Here is a 17,137-nt window from a genome sequence, read left to right as displayed (position 1 = left end):
GCGCCGGGCATTCAGACCAGTCCTTGCCCGGGAGGAAGGCTCATCTAGAAGCCAGAAGCTCTGACTCCAAAAGGGATTTCTATCTGCTCAGAGGGAAGGCAGACAGGGAGCTGGGTTTCCTCTTGCTCTGTGCATCCTGTTGTCGGATGTTTTCTTGTTAGGACCTCCACCCAAATGCCTGCATTTCCTGGCCTTACTTAATTTGGACAACAGCCATAGGTTGGTGGCCACGTCAGGCCTGGGTGAGGCGCAAATACCAGCCACCACCACCCCGACGCCCCTCTTCTAGGCTGGACTCGGCGTGGGGTAAGCCATTCTCTGATGATGGGGGGCTGTTTTCTAAGGGAAATATGACAAGAGTTGGAGGGGGATGGGACTGGGGCTGCAGGGGTGCAGGGAGGAAGCTTCCAGAAGTGGGAGGGTGGATATGGGAGCTGAGAAAGGCTTACACTGTCTCTTATTCACGTCCAGGGTTGAGAACTCGGCTGGCACCATTTCCTGTCTCACTCTCACTCTGGGGTGGCCTTGGCAACATTCAGCAAAGGGCATCCATCTCAGGGAAACACCTCTCTTCAGCTTTTCAAAGAAGGGTCACTTCTATGCTTACAACACGAGGGTTGTTTTTTTTTTTTTTTAATAATTTAAATTTATTTATTTATTTATTTATGGCTGTGTTGGGTCTTCGTTTCTATGCGAGGGCTTTCTCTAGTTGCGGCAAGCGGGGGCCACTCTTCATCGTGGTGCGCGGGCCTCTCATTATCGTGGCCTCTCTTGTTGAGGAGCACAGGCTGCAGACGCGCAGGCTCAGTAGCTGTGGCTCATGGGCCTAGTTGCTCCGCGGCATGTGGGATCTTCCCAGACCAGGGCTCGAACCCGTGTCCCCTGCATTGGCAGGCAGATTCTCAACCACTGTGCCACCAGGGAAGCCCAGCACGAGGGTTTTGATTGTGGTTTGGGGGATGTGAAATCTAGTTCCAGCTCTGCTGCTGATTTGTTGGGTGATCTTAGAAAATTACATCCCCACCCTTAGACTGTTTCCTTGATGGTAAAATAACAGAGGTGGATTAGATGAGAAGTTTTCAATCTGTTCCTTGGAGCCTGAGGGCGCCACAGAGGAATCTGGGCTGCCTGGAAGAGAGGACATAGGTGACATGAATTCAGCTTTTTACCTGATTTATGAATAGGTGCTCCATTGACGGTAAAAAGCATTCTGCTCTCTTAAAATTTAAAAAACACTGGATTATAAGAGCTGCCACTTATTAAGCTCTTATAATGCTCCAGGCACATTATTCTCAACAACCTCACCAAGCAGGTTGAATTATCCCATTTGAAGATGCTCCTAATAATAATAACAGTAATAAGCACTTCCATATGTTATATTAATTTACTGAAATCCTCACAAAAACCCATTTTACAGATGAGAAATGGGAAAACAGAGGCATTAGGTATCTTGAACAAGGTCACCAGGCTAGGATTTGAACCTACCCTATGTGCTCCCCTCCCCCTCACACTCTTACTTGGGATCTACACTTTGGCAACAGCCCCTTTCCATCCAAATGGGTTTCATTCATTAAGCAGTTTTTGTTTGTTTGTTTGTTTGTTTTGGCCCCCCGCTGCGGCTTGTGGGATCTTAACTCCCCAACTAGGGATTGAACCTGGGCCCTCAGTAGTGAAAATGCAGAGTCCTAACCACTGGAATTCCCCATTAAGCAGTTTTTTAGCACCGACTAGGTAGCAGGCATTGTGCAAGGCACAGAAGACCCAGAAATAATGAAGGCTCAGTCCCTGACCTTGACAAGCTGTGTGCCCTCCTCCAAGTAGTTTAACGTCTCTGAGCCTCCATTATCTATGAAATAACAATAACCACAATTCTTATATCAGAGATTGTGTGGATTACTTTAGATTGTGGCTGAGAAAAAATATCGTGTAGAAGTTAAATTGCATACAAATGTTGGTTGGTGCAATTATCAACCTGGTTGGAGAAAAGACTAATCAGAACTGGTTATAATATATACAGAGTAAGTCTAGGAACTTGGTGTGTGACTGCGGGGTTGTGGAAGCTTTCACTGGGCGAAAGACGAGTCCAGAAAAAAGATGAGCCAGGGAGAGGAACCCCTGGGGCAAAGGTGCAAGAAAGCAGAACTGTCTGAGGAATGGTGAGGCAACCAGTTGAGCCCAACTGGGGCTGCCTACAACAGCGGCAAAGGACTACTTCTGACCTTGCTGTCACCAGACAGTACAGCACATTGGGGTGGGCTAGCGCTGTCCCATGAGCCCCTTGTCATTTAAAATGTTCCAGTAGCCACAATAAAAAATAAATAAATAGTGGGATAGGGAGGGTTGGAGGGAGACGCAAGAGGGAGGAGATATGGGGATATATGTATATGTATAGCTGATTCACTTTGTTATGAAGTAGAAACTAACACACCATTTTAAAGCAATTATACCCCAATAAAGATGTTAAAATAAATAAATAAATAAATAAAAAGAAACGGAAGAAATAAATGTTTTTATTTAGCCCAATATATCATTTCGACTGGTAATTAATATAAAAACATTACTAATGAGCTATGTTACCTTCTTTTTTCCATACTGTCTTTGAAATCTGGTGTGTATTTTACACTCAAGGCATATCTCCATTCAGACTAACCACATTTATGGTGCAGGTATAGACAGAACTGGAGTTGAACCCCAGTTCTCAACTCTTAAATAACTAGGTCATCCTGAGCGGCTTCCAAATTAAGAACAGTTCAGTGAAGTGTCGAGCTCTCTTCTAAATATATTTTGTGTATTAATTCACTTAATCCTTATAACGTGAACTATCTATAATGGTGGGTTACCGTCATTATCCCCATTTTATAGATAAGGAAATTGAGTACAGGGAGCCCAGAGAGCTTATCATTCCTAAACCTTCTTCCACTCTAAAATGAGCTTAAGCATAACCACCCTGGAAGTTACTGCGAGGGGAGACTTGAAAATGCCGTGAAGGTCTTCTCACCCAGACACACCAGGAAACCACTGCTCGGGAACCACAGACCTCTCTTGTCCCAATTCCCACTCCCTGATAACCTCTAGCAAGACCAGAAGTAGGGTGGAGGAGAGTGAGGCCCTCACCATGGGCACAAAATTTAAATGGATGCCAAAAAATTATAATAAATTCTGTTTCGAGTGTCAATAAAATATTTAAACCTTAAAAAATACTGCTGTGAGTTTTAATGACCTACTTTTCCATTTTTCAATAATAACTACTTTTTAGTGTTTTAATGTTTAATGTTTTGAGGGGGAAAAAAAAGCCAGTAAAGAATACAGGGAAATGTCTACATAGAGGAACACATTTTTTCCCTTTGCCTCAGGCAAGACATTGTTCTCTAGTCTAGTCGGGGGGAAAAAACCTGCACTCCCTCCTGCTTCTCTAGTTCCTCTGCCACTGTCCGCAAGCTCTCTTCTCTTTATCTACTCTATAAATCCTCTACATTCTCCTAAGGGATTGGACTTTTGGCTCAATGGTGTGATGTTAACATTTATCCTTGTTGACACATATAGCTCTAGTTCATTTTTTACTGTTTCATTTATTTCTGTGTATGGATGTACTATAATTTATCTATGCATTTTGCAATTGATGGACTTTTGTTGGTGGTGGTGATGGTGGTTTTCTTTTGCTATTTCAAAAATGCTGATTGTACATGTCTCCTTGGGCACATTTTCAGGAGTGGAATTGGTGCCTCTCAGGGCAGTGGCTCGTCTTCAACTTCACTAGATTTTGCCAAACTGCTCTCCACAGTGTTTGCCCCAACTTACACCCCCGTCACAGTGCTGACCATTCGCACTCCACATTCTCTCCAGTACTCGATATTGTCAGATTCATCTTTTTGCTGATCTGATGGGAGTGAAACTTGCCTTTCTGTGGATGCTATTGAGGTTAAACATCTTTTTAAAGGATTATTAACCATTTCTCTTTCATGCCTGATATTTTTCTTATTTGTAGGTTCTCTCCTTCATCTTAAGTAATCTTGCCTGAGGTTTGTCTGTTTTATGATCTTTTCAAAGAACTAGTTTCGGTCTCTGTCAGGGCTTCTTATTCTCTGTTGTTTTACCATGTCATCAATTTCTGCTCTTATTATTTCTGCCTTCTGCCTTCTTTGTATTTTTGCTGTTGCTCTTTTTCTAATTTCATGAGTTAGATGTTTAGCTCATGAGTCTTTTTTCTTTTCTAATATGAGCATGTAGGTCTATAAATTTCCCTTTCAGTACTACTCAGATGCATCCCACTCATTTTAATATGTTATAATTCTAAGAATTTTCTAATTTCCTTTATGATTTTTTGGCTCAGGAATTATTCAGGTGCTTCAAACCTGTGAAGTTTGTTAGTTATATTTTTTAAGTTCTTGATTTCTAAATAAATTGCACTGTGGTCAGAGAACATGGCTTGTATGTTACAGATTATTTAAAGTTTGTTGCAATTTACTTTTCACCTAAGACAAGACCAGTTTTGGTAAATGTCCACATTTGCTTGAAAACAATGGGTATTCTCTAATTATTGGGTGCTGAGTTCCATATATGACTATTAGATCAAACTTGTTAATTGCATGTTCAAATCTTATATATCATATTAATTAGTATATTGTCTGCTTAATTTATTAACTTCTGAGAGAGGAATGCTAAAAATCACTGACTATTCAGTTTCACTTCAATTCCACAAATATTTATTGAGTATCTACTATGTACCAAAAACTATTCTAAACCCTTATATCAGTGAACAAAATAGTCAGTTCCTTGACCTTATGGAACTTAAATTCTAGTGGAACAGATAATAAACAATAAAGATTATGTAGGGTAAATTATATGTTAGAAGGTGATTAGTGATATGGAAAAAATAAAATATAGAGCAGAGTAAGTGGGACCAGAAGAGCGGGAGGGTGGGGTGAGCTACAGTTTTAAATAGGATGATAGGGTAGATGTCTTTGAAAAGGCAAAATTTGAGCCACAACTTGAAGAAGGTGTGATTGACCCATGCATAGAAAAGAGTGTTCTGGAAGAGGGAACAACTAATGCAAAGGCCCCGTGGTGGGGCGGTGGGGAGTACCCATTAGTAAGCCAGTGTGGCTAAAGCTAGTTGACCAAGGGAAGCATGGTTAGTAGGAAGGTCAGAGAGTCAATGGGGCCAGAACACACACAGCCTTCTAGGCCACTGTTAGTACTTTAGCTTTTACACTGAATGGAATGGGTGCTGTGTGGGGTTTGGGACAGAGGAGTGACATATTTGAAAAGGATCTGACATATTTTAAAAGGATCACCTTGGCTGTTGTATTGAAATTAGACAGGCCTGGTTAAAAGCAGGGAGTCAGTTAGGAAGCTATTGTAGTAAACCAAGTAAGAGATAATGCCTGATTTTTAAAATCCTAAATTAGATCAATACCTTTACTCACTTCCTAAATAAAGCTTCAACTCTATTCATCTCTCTTGGCTTGTGTTACTGTCATTCACAATTTTACTTCCACTTTGTTTTTATACCCTCCAAATCAGTCTCAGGCATCATTATTATTATTATTGTTGCTTTATACATATTTTTTAATTTAATCATACATTTGTCAATTTATTTGTTCACAATTCCTGCTTGCCTTTCCGTTCTTCCCTCTGTGAAGAATTTCCTTCTTCTAATGGTCTGACATTTCTGCTAACTCTTGTTCATGTTTCCTTGTGCATTTTGTAATTTTGCATCGTGAGCTCAAATTCCATGGGCCTTTATATGTGGAAATCTTGTGTGACCTGGATATGAGAGTATATCCCTCTAGAGAAACTCAGAGTTTGCTTTCTAATAATGTCCCATACAATATTTGGGTGCCCTGTTTGTTTTTCTCAATATTTAAGACATTCTTATACTAAGAATGATTCATTATCTGACATTCAAATTTATCTGGACTCCTATAGTTTATCTGGCAAATCTACTGGTGTGAAACCCAAGTCTTGTCTCCCATCCCTAAATAGTTGTTAAAACTTCAGCATCTTACTTACCAAAACTGGCAAACAAAACAAAATAAAACATCAATGCAAAAAACCCTCCACCATATCACTCTGGATTCCATTTTTTCTTGGTTTTGATTTCCTCTCGGTTTCTGACCCTTGGAGATTTCCTTACTTTCAAAGGGAAGTCTTAGGTGTAGTTTTCTGGTTTTTTTAAAAAGACCAAAAAAGGCAGGTCACTTTTATTTTATTTCTTATTTTATTTTATTGAGGTATAATTGACATGTAACATTATATTAGTTTCAGGTATACAACATAATGATTTGATATTTGTATATACTGTGAAATGATCACCACAATAAGTCATTAACATTCGTTACCACACATAGCTGCAAATTTATTTTCTTATGATGAGAACTTGTAAGATCTATTCTCTTAGCAACTTTCAAATACAATATTAGTAACTATAGTCACCATGTTGTACGTGCATTCCCAAGACTTATTTGTTTTATAATTGGAAGCTTGTACCTTTGACTACCTTTACCCATTTCACCCCCCGACCCCAACCCCTGCATCTGGCAGTCAACAATCTCTTCTCTGTATCTATGAATTAGATTTTTTTTTTTCAGTTCCACATGTAAGTGAGATCATATGGTTTGCAGGTCACTTCTGCTTCTTGAATTCCCACATGCCTCTCCTAAGGCAACCAGTACAGACCTAGCACCCCACTAGGATGAAGAAAGGGTAAAATAGAGAGAAACCAATATAAATCGCTGTTTCAACATATGATCCATCGCACAGGTAAAGTGTTTGGTTAGAGTCAGTGATGGTATGAGGTCATTACTGCGCTGATTGAAAAAGAACTCATTTCTTCTTCTCATTGTACTACAGCAAAGGCTTCTTGGTAAGCCCGGCAGAAGCCGAGGGACCCAACCCATGGAGATATGCTGGAAGATACAGGCAGCCAATGGCTCCACTGATGGCTTGGATTTCAACCCCATGAAGGATTACATGATCCTGAGCAGTTCCCAAAAGATAGCTATCGCGGGGCTGTGCACCCCTCTGGGCCTACTAAGCGCCCTGGAGAATCTGGTGGTGCTCTATCTGATCCTGTCCTCACACCGTCTCCGCAGGAAGCCCTCGTACCTGTTCATTGGCAGCTTGGCTGGGGCTGACTTTCTGGCCAGTGTGGTCTTTGCCTTCAACTTTGTAAATTTCCACGTCTTCCATGGCGTTGATTCCAAAGCTGTCTTCCTGCTGAAGATTGGCAGCGTGACTATGACCTTCACGGCCTCTGTAGGCAGCCTGCTGCTGACGGCCATTGACCGCTACCTCTGTCTGCGCTACCCACCTACATACAAAGCCCTACTCACCCGTGGGAGGGCACTGGTGACCCTGGGCATCATGTGGGTCCTCTCAGCATTGGTTTCCTCTCTGCCTCTCATGGGATGGACTTGCTGTCCCAAGCCCTGCTCTGAGCTTTTCCCCCTGATCCCCAATGACTATCTGCTGGGCTGGCTCCTGTTCATTGCTGTCCTCTTCTCTGGCATCATCTATACCTATGCGCATGTCCTCTGGAAGGCCCATCAGCATGTAGCCAGCTTGGCTGAGCACCGGGACAGGCAAGTGCTCGGAATGGCCCGGATGAGGCTGGATGTGCGGTTGGCCAAGACCTTGGGGGTGCTGCTGGCTGTGCTCTTCACGTGCTGGGTCCCGGTACTGACCCTCATGGTCTACAGCCTGGCCACCACTCCAAGCAAACAGGTCAAGAAGGTCTTCGCCTTCTGCTCCTTGCTCTGCCTTGTCAACTCCATGGTCAACCCCATCATCTACGCCCTGCGGAGTGGGGAGATCCGCTCCTCTGCGCACCACCGCCTGGCCCACTGGAAGAAGTGCCTGAGGGGCCTCGGGCCTGAAGGAAAAGAAGAGGTCCCGAGGTCCTCAGTCACTGAGACAGAGGCTGATGTGAAAATCACCCTGGGGCCAGATTCCAGAGAGCTGTACTGCTCTGATCACTAATGAGGCCACTTTCACAATTTTAAATAAGCCAAGTCAGAAGTCATTTCAATCCCTGGAGGAGAGTGTCTTTGATCCTCTCACCTTACTTGAACCAGCCCCAGAGGCCTGGACACTTACCCCTTTTCACTGAGTGTTGGCACTGACCCCTGGAGGGTAACCTGGCCACGCCTGTCTGCACACAGTCTGTTGGGTAGCCAGGCCCTGTGAGGGGCGGCAAGGTGGGCAGGAGGCAGGAGGCCTGGGACAGGCTCATTGCAGGTCAGGACAACCTTCCCAACAAGACGGCTTAGTGCCTGCATTCTCTAGAGACCACGGGAGCCAAGCAGAGCCTTCAGGCTCAGCAGTAAAGGACCTGGAGGAAATCTGGGAAGAATGGATCACTCTCCTGGGATCTCAGGATGGCTGGCTAGCCCTTCTTCCTGTTTAATTGTTGGGTCCACCTTGGTTCTAGAGCTATGAAAGGCCCTACCTGCAGGTCACCCTTTCCCACAGAGGACCAAGAACTGCAACGCAATGAGGACCAAGGATGTTGATACACCTGTTGCAGAGATAACTGACAAGCCTCCAGTTCAGGGCATCTTATTATTATGGCACCGGCCCTCTCTGACACCCTGATAATCCCCACTCACAACCATTGTGTCCTCCTAGGTATGTGGGGAATACAGAGGAGACTCGGATTGCTTGAGATGCAGATTGGTTTTGTGAAGACCTATTTGATGGTACCACTGGAAGCAGGCAGTGTCCCAGTCTAACCCAACTCCAAAAAAAAAGGAAGATATTCACAGAGATTTTATAAATCCCCGAATTGTTCCCGGTCATCCCTCAATTCAGCCCCTTTGTCTCCTCCACCCCCATGCCCTATACTGAATAATAAACAGAGCAAGTGGGAGGAGGGGGAAATTCCCTTACTATGTGCCAGGTATGGTGCTGACATCCCACAGTCCATCATCTCCAGCAAGGATTCAGCCCCATACTTTTGAAGATCCCAGGACACCCATATCTTACATATCAGGGAGGCTAGGTTCCTACCAAAGGGGCTTAAAGCAGTAGGCAAGAGAAACTGTTGATGGTGAGGAGGACTGCAGAGGAATCCTAATGCAATTATTTGGAACTACAGATGGAATAAGAGGAAAGATATTGATTAAACGTGTCTTCATTTAATACTTACAAGACAAGGTGTTCACTATTCATTCATTCATCCACCCATCCCACAAATACGTACCTGGCTCTGTGCTAGGTCCTGGATGTCCAGCCATAAATGAGACTCTGTCCCTGTCTAATGGGACTCACATTCTACATTCTGGTGGGAAGAGAGCCAATAAATAAAGAAAGAAGATGATTACTGGTGGTACAATGAAGGAAATCGTCAGGGTGGTGGGATAGAGATTAACTGAGGTAACATTAGGTAAGGTAGAACTACTATGTGCTCTGGTCATAAGAGTCAACTGGCTTTTACTGAGGTTTTACTATGTGCCAGGCTCTGGGCTATGTGGGTTTAAATGAGGGATCTCACTTAGCCTTCACAGTAACCTGATGAAGAGGGTTTGGTATCCTCATTTTACAGATGAGGAAATCTCTGAGAGGCAAAATCACTTGCCTGAGGTCACACTGCTAACATGTACCCAAAGCTGGGGTTTTCAACCCCGTTCTGTTTGACTCCTAAGCCTCTTTACCACTAACCTCTTGGCCTAGTTCAGTCAAATTCTGCTCGATTAGGATAGTAATAATAAATAAGTCTATAAATAATAATGACTTCAATAATAATAAGTCTAACAGTGATAAATATGTATAAAGTATAAGTGATAATATGACTTAATAGGTCCAATAATAATATTAGACTTTTGCAACATCAGGTTGCTGCAAACTTATGATAATAACTTATCATTATTTCTCAACATACTTCATTTTATGCCCTGTATTAAACTTCCTGCAACAATTTTCCACAAACCGAGTGGCTTATACCGGCAGAAATTTATTCTTTCACAGGGCTGGACTCTAGAAAATCAAGGTGTCAGCAAGGCCATGCTCTCTCCAAAGTTGCAAGGGGAGGATCCTTCCTTGCTTTTTCCAACTTCTGGCAGCTCCTGGTGTTCCTTGGCTTGTGGCAACATAACTCCTATCTCTGCCTCCGTCTTCACATGGCCTTTCCCCACCCTTTATCTCCAGGTGTCTTTTTTTTTTTTTAATTGAGGTATAGCTGATTTACAATGTTATATTAGTTTCAGGTATAAAACATAGTGATTCAACATTTTTATAGATTATACTCCATTTACTCATTATAAATATTGGCTATATTCCCTGTGCTGTACAATATATCCTTGTAGCTTATTTATTTGATGCATAGTAGTTTGTACCTCTTAACACCCACCCCTATCTTGCCCCTCCCCCCTTCTCTCTCCCCACCGGTAACCACTAGTTTGTTCTCTATATCTGTGAGTCTGTTTTTGTTTTGTTATGTTCATTCTTTTGTTTTATTTTTTTAGATTCCACATATAAATGATAGCATACACTATTTGTGTTTCTCTGTCTGACTTATTTCACTTAGCATAATACCCTCCAGGTCCATCCATATTGTTGTACATGGCAGGAATTTACTCTTTTTTAACGACTGAGTAGTATTCCATTTCATATATATATATATATATATATATATATATATATATATATATGTATATCACATCCTCTTTATCCATTCATCCCTTGATGGGCGCTTACGTTGCTTCCGTATCTTGGCTGTTATAAATAATGCTGCTATGAACATTGGGATTCATGTATCTTTTCGAATTAGTGTTTTCATTTTCTTCAGATATATGCCCAGGAGTGGAATTGCTGTATCATATGGTAGCTCTATTTTTAGTTTTCTGAGGAACCTCCATACTGTTTTCCATAGTGGTTGCACCAATTTACATTCCCACCATCAGTGTACAAGGGTTCCTTCTTCTCCACATCCTTGCCAACATTTGTTGTTTGTGTTCTTTTTGATGATGGTCATCCTGACTGGTGTGAGGCGATATCTCATTGTGGTTTTGATTTGCATTTCTCTAATAATTAGCAATGTTGAGCATCTTTTCATGTGCCTGATGGCCATGTGTATGTCTTCTTTGGAAAAATGTCTATTCAGGTCTTCTGACCATTTTTAATCAGGTTGTTTTCCTTTTTTTTATATTGAGTTGTATGAGATGTTTATATATTTTGGATATTAACCCCTTATCAGTCACATCATTTGTAAATATTTTCTCCCATTCAGTAGGTTTTCTTTTCATTTTGTTGATGGTTTCCTTTGCTGTGCAAAAGCTTTTAAGGTTAATTAGATCCCATTTATTTTTGCTTTTATTTCCTTTGCCTTAGGAGACAAATTCCAAAAAATATTGCTACGATTTATGTCAGAGAGTGTTCTGCCTATGTTTTCTTCTTGGAGCTTTATGGTTTCCCATCTTACATTTAGGTCTGTTCTCTTGGTGTCTTTTTTTTTTTTTTTTTTTAATAGTTGCCCTTTTATTTCCACAGAAGTTATCCTTTAAGGTGGTTCACAAACCCCTAACCATTAGTTGCCCTCTTCTGGGTTTATTCCAGTTTGTCACAACTTCTCTTAAATTTTCTCTTGGCCCCTTACCAAGTGCAGAGCAATGAACAAGGCAGTGCATGAATTTGTCCATTTAAAAGTTTCCAACAGACTTAACATACTCAGGTCTAGAAAGCATTAACTTTGTAGAGTTACTGTAACGGACAACTCAGCTCTAGATAGGATAAAAGGGTCGTGTTTTCAACCACACATACCTGTCCAAGCTGTGATGTCTGTCCCTGAAGAGAGATTTGTGAACATGATTCCTTAGATCCTCCTGCTGTATGATTGAAACTCAAGCTCTCACTTTCATCTGTAGTGATGTGCCCTCCCTTATTTTCAGTTACTATTAGTCTGCCTTAAACTGCCATTCTGAACTTGGCAAAAACAGAGCCTACTCTCTCTTTGATCCCAATTTCCTAATCGTTGCCCTCACTGCCCATATGCTAGCGAAAAGGCAAGAGAAGTTTACACTGCTTTTGTGTACATCTCATGAAATTAGGAATACCTACAACAATAGACATTTGGTAATCTAGCCTTTGTACAGCCCTGGCCTCTCAGTTACACTAATAAAACTTTACAGATTCCTCACGTCCAGTGACTTAAAGCATTTTCTATAGCCAGGCACAGTGCTGGATAATATCACTTGCCTTCCTCTACTCAACTTCCCTCACCCTTCTAAGACCAGCTTAGCTGACACAAATACAAATTTCAGGCAGCAAAGATGTGGCCATTTTAATCTCATTTTAAAAACTACAACAACTAATCTTAAGTAAGGCAGTCGCTGATCAGTTGCAAGCTGATGAAATACTGAGGTCTTCTTCAACCACCCCCTCGGCAACCTGAAAGTAGTTCTCTGCAATACTACTGTCAAATGACCAGAGATGTCTGTCACAGAGGGATATTGAAAATAAATCTTAAACTGTCTTTTACATTTTTTTTTTCATGAGCTAGAAACACCTACTTCCAAAATACCCACTATTTTAAAATCTTCTGTATTCAAACTTGGTTCACATCTGCTGGCAACGATTTTTAAATCCTTATTTTGTCCTGTACATAGTAAAGGTGTCTGTTAACCAAATGTCTAATCTCTTCCCTAATGAGAATGTTCAATTCTTGAAGTCTAGAAGGCCCTCTCTTCCTTCATGAGTACACAGGACAGATGTACATATAGACTTTAAAACAACTCAATCCCAAATTCTTTCACAAGATGTTAACGTGATTATAATCACATAACCCAAACTTTTTCAGGGAACATTTTTCAGAACTAATCTTCCAAATTATCCAAGACAAAGTCCTGGGTTCCATGAATATGTTTATTGAAATGACGACTTGTAAATTTCAACCATTACACATTTGTGGGAAACAAGCTCACGTTTGTGATGTCTTAAAACTGTGCAAGTGCTTTGACACCTGCCCTTCCCCCCATACCCCATATTTAGTCTCTTTAAAATGACAGGAAAACACCAACCAATCACAGGTTTAATGGGTTTAATAAGTTTACCCCTTCAGTTCCTATTTGCAGCACCCAATATTCCTTTGAAATACCAGACAGACCCAGCAGTGGCCAACAGTAAAGTTCAGACCTCCAGAGTTTAAAAGTTTAGGTTCTCTGAGCATTCTGTGTTGCAGTGGCACTTGTCCAAAATTGGTACCTCCCTATAGCTGGGGGAGCTTTAAATGTACCAGTGAAAAAAGCTTTTTCCCCTTCAAGGGGAAGAAAGAAAACCACTCCTCAAAACCCAGTAGATCTGGCTGTGAGGTCTTTCCTCCTGTCCCATCTCTTCAGGCTTGTTTTTTTTTGCAGTGGAGCAAGAGACCAAATCTAGCCTGAGTTACAAGAAACAAGACAGTGATGGCTATAACGGGAGTGACCAGGAGCAGCAGAGTCTCCTTTACTTCCCACGTCCAATATATGTGCTTCACAGAAAAACCAAAACAACAGGTCCACAAAATACAACAACTAGAATTACAAAAATCCGTTCATCCAGGGGTGGTGGAAGGCAGGAAGGGGAGGTGGGAGGATAGATGGCACAGGGAGAAGAAGTATTCAAATCAGTCCAGGCACGGGGGCTGGCAAATGCTAGAAAAGAGCTGCAGAAAAACCTGTGGTCCTTTGAGACTCACCGGTGTTTAAAATCCATACTGGTGTCAGGACGATTCTGCCTTACGTGCACCAGAGAAAAAAATCCCGATTCATCAGAGAGAAGGTAATATGCACAGGGCCCTTGGCAGAGTGGGTCCTGCTTTCCCTGGTGGATGAGGTGAACTAGAAAAAGAGCTGACGTGGCATCCTTCCAATCCCACCCATCCCCTCTAGGTGGCAGGCGACTCAGGGGCCCTCAGCAGCCGTCAGTTTGGCAGGAGATGGGTGTGGTGAGGGGAACTTCTCGGCAGAAGCTGAACTACTCAGGGCAGACTGCAGGTAGACCGTCTTGTGGAAGAGTCTGTTGCTTAAGAAAACCACCAAGGAGAAGAGGCGCAATTGGAAAAGGTATGCTTTGCCAGGGGTCTTTGCTTCATTGGCGCTGATAATGAATAAAGGAAAGAGGATAGAGAATAGGCAGCCACTGACAATGTAGGAGGACTGCATTGCTGTGAGGAAAGCCAAGGGTAGACCAAATCCAAGGTAGTAAGGGGTTCTATGTTTGACAATCGCTGGTGCATTTCAATTCCTTTAATTCCTTCAATTCCTTTATTGAACCAACGATATTCGAAGCAGTATAGTGAGTAGAGGAGAGACATATGCAGGAGACTAACCAGCTGACCAACAAGATGGATGGGAACGAGGCTCACAAACATCCCCTGGAGGAGGAAAAGAGCCTGCAGCAAAAGGTTGAAGAGCTTGTCAGCAATTATTTTGCTGACACTAGGGAATGGGTAAGGCTTCCTCCCTGATACCTCGAAGGCCAGGTCAGCTATATCTTGAAACCAAATTGCATTCACAACTTTGCTAAGCACAAACAGGCGGAGCACCCAAAGAGCACTGAAAACTGACGTGAGGAAAACCTCGAGCCACGACCCAACATCCCCATGTAGTGACGGATCACAAATAATAATCACAAATAATTCAGCCGTTACTGACTGAAGCACGGGAATAAACACTCGATAAAACAAAAGGAGACTGAACCAGAATACTCCACCATTCTAAGCGCAGCACTGCAAAATTCTACTAACAGTACGTGGTTCACTCTCTTGCTTCCTCTCTATACTCTGGGCTCTCCTCTGAGCCAGGACACTGCTTGCCCTTCTTCGACGCTGCTTCTCTCTCTTTTGGTGAGTTCGAGCATCTAGCTTTGAGATGGTACAAATTCCCCAGATGGAGTCTTTGATTCCCCTGGCAAGGTCCTGCAGAAAGGTTTTGACACTGTCAGCCATCTCTTCACCGCCCAAACTATCAACTACACAAAGGAGAGAGAAGTGTCCCCAGATGTCTGATCATGAAGCACCTTATTGACCCAACTGGACTACTGCCACCCAGAACAGGAAGAGCAGGGAATACAGCAGAGGGAAGGCAACTTGCACAACACCGTATGTACCATCTTCTCCTTGGGTCAAATCCTACACAGATGCACTCACTTCAGGTAGAGAAGTTTCCGGCAGCTTCCTCCCCGCCCCCCCCCCCCCACGCGGCTCTGGCTCCGGCCCGGCCCCTGGCCCACCGCTGGCCCGCTCGGCTCCTCCACGCCCCTCCGCACCCCTCCGCGCCCGGCCACCCGCTCCCGCCCGGGCGCTCCCAGGGCCGGGGCCGCTGTGCCCACACTGGGCATGCCCGGGCCGCACCGGGCCGCCTTGGTGCCTTCTTTTAAGGACACCAATCATTGCATGAAGGCACACTGTAATCCAGTATGACCTCATCTTAATTTAACAGATTACATCTCCAAAGACTCTACTTCCCAAGAAGGTAACATTCACAGGATTCAAGCAGACATGAAGTTTCGGGGGACACGCTTCAACCCAGTACAGCCCCCAAGGACGAATTTCAACCCTCTCTTACAGCCCATATCATGGACTGTGTTAAGTGGGAGTCACTGGCTTGTCTTCCCCCACAAGATGAGCTCCATGTTTATCTCTCAGTTCCCAGTGTTACGTGAAGACCCAGCATATAGTCTTAAAGGGACTGGTCAATATCTGTGGCACTGAACTGCTTCTGAAAAGCTTTAGATTACATTTTGGAAAATCGAATTTTATTTTAACCCAAATACCTACCTTTTTGTAAGGCAAAGAAATGGGATGATTTTTTAAAGGTGGATATGTGGCTCCTTAAATTTGGGGCATGCCTTTCTTTATTCATTGGTGGGGTCCTATCTCATTTCAGCAAAGAAAATGCCCAAGTGCCTGGCATAAATTGATACTCAGTAAACATCTGTTTAATGAATAAAACTAGAGTTTTAAACTAGAGTTTAAAAATCATTGAATTAAATGCACTTCCACACTTTCTTCCTCTCTCCTTTCACAATCACACTCTATTTCTGCTTAGAGTTTATGGAGGGGGAGAGCAAGGGAGAAAGGGGACCTCAGGTATCACAGAGAACTGCTCTCATTGTTTAGATAAGGAAATGGGACCAGAGAGTGGACAAGACTTGCCCAAGGAGACACAACAAGGTGGTGTCCAATGCAAGAAACCTAGGTTTCCCAACTTCCAGTTTTTTCCACCCTATTGCAATGCCTCTCACCTGCCCCTGCAGAGTTACGTTTTGGTTATGAGGCTAAGGAGAAATGAAGGTCATGGTGTCCTATTTTATCTCCCCCAAGATGAGTTCTGTAACATCAAAGACCATTACTCATCCTGATCACTAGAAGATGTGTACGAATGCTTTTTGTTGTTGTTGTTTTGTTTGTTTGCTTGTGTTAGGTGTCTGGGCTTGCTGTTGTGGACAATATTACAACATAATCTTGCAGAGAAAGTAACGGAAAATAAAGAAAATGGCTGTTCATTCAGCAACAGCCACTGTGTTTCTTTATCACTCCTAGAATGAGGAAGTGCTTGCTTCTGTCGACACAGTCTTTGACAGGTTCTCTTGCACCTCCTGGGGTGCAAGAGAGAAGCAGCGTTTGAGGGACATAGATTCTGCATCTGGAGACCTGGGTTCTGGTCCCACCTCTGATCCAAACTAGTTGCATGATCTTGGGCAACTCCAATCCCCTCTCTGGGTCTCAGTTTCCTCTTCCATAAAATGGTATGAGTAAAGAAGGGGATAGTGTCGAGGGTCTCCAAAGTTCCTTCCAACTCTTACCTGCAGCAGTTCTCACTGATATGTAGGTACCAGCTGTGCCACGGGTGAGTCATTAGACTTCCCACACCTGACAGCCTCACCGCCTGTTTGCGCAGGCACAGCATCTACCACCTGTAGAGGAATTTGGTGACCTCCCTGCCAGACAAGGTTCACACAGGCACTCCTTGGGCCTGAGGCTCTCAATTTTCTCACGCTGTTACTCTAAAAATATTCCTTCTTAGTAGCCTGTGCATGGGTCTTGTTTTTCCAACTAGATGTTAAGCTCTTTGAATTGCCTCAAAATTCCCAAAGCAAGTTCAAAAAATATTTATTAGACAGGCAAAATGGTCACACCTGTTCTTCCTCTTTCAGCGCCCAC

General features: G+C 43.0%; 1 protein-coding gene and 1 pseudogene across 1 annotated transcript; one reads left to right on the top strand and one right to left on the bottom strand.

Moving 5' to 3' along the window:
* Nucleotides 1–278: 278 nt before the first annotated feature.
* CNR2 (cannabinoid receptor 2) lies at nucleotides 279–9,278 on the top strand. The gene is made up of 2 exons (XM_059895689.1): nucleotides 279–306; nucleotides 6,853–9,278. The coding sequence occupies exon 2, from the start codon at nucleotides 6,898–6,900 to the stop codon at nucleotides 7,978–7,980; it is 1,083 nt and encodes a 360-aa protein (XP_059751672.1). The 5' UTR covers nucleotides 279–306; nucleotides 6,853–6,897; the 3' UTR covers nucleotides 7,981–9,278.
* A 4,671-nt stretch (nucleotides 9,279–13,949) lies between these two features.
* Nucleotides 13,950–15,151, bottom strand: LOC132348237 (etoposide-induced protein 2.4 homolog; annotated as a pseudogene).
* Nucleotides 15,152–17,137: the final 1,986 nt, after the last annotated feature.

The sequence above is a fragment of the Balaenoptera ricei genome, chromosome 1, assembly GCF_028023285.1.
Source record: "Balaenoptera ricei isolate mBalRic1 chromosome 1, mBalRic1.hap2, whole genome shotgun sequence".
Lineage (NCBI taxonomy): Eukaryota > Metazoa > Chordata > Mammalia > Artiodactyla > Balaenopteridae > Balaenoptera > Balaenoptera ricei.
The sequence above is the reverse complement of the archived record's forward strand: the minus strand, read 5'-3'. Positions and strand labels throughout refer to the sequence as shown.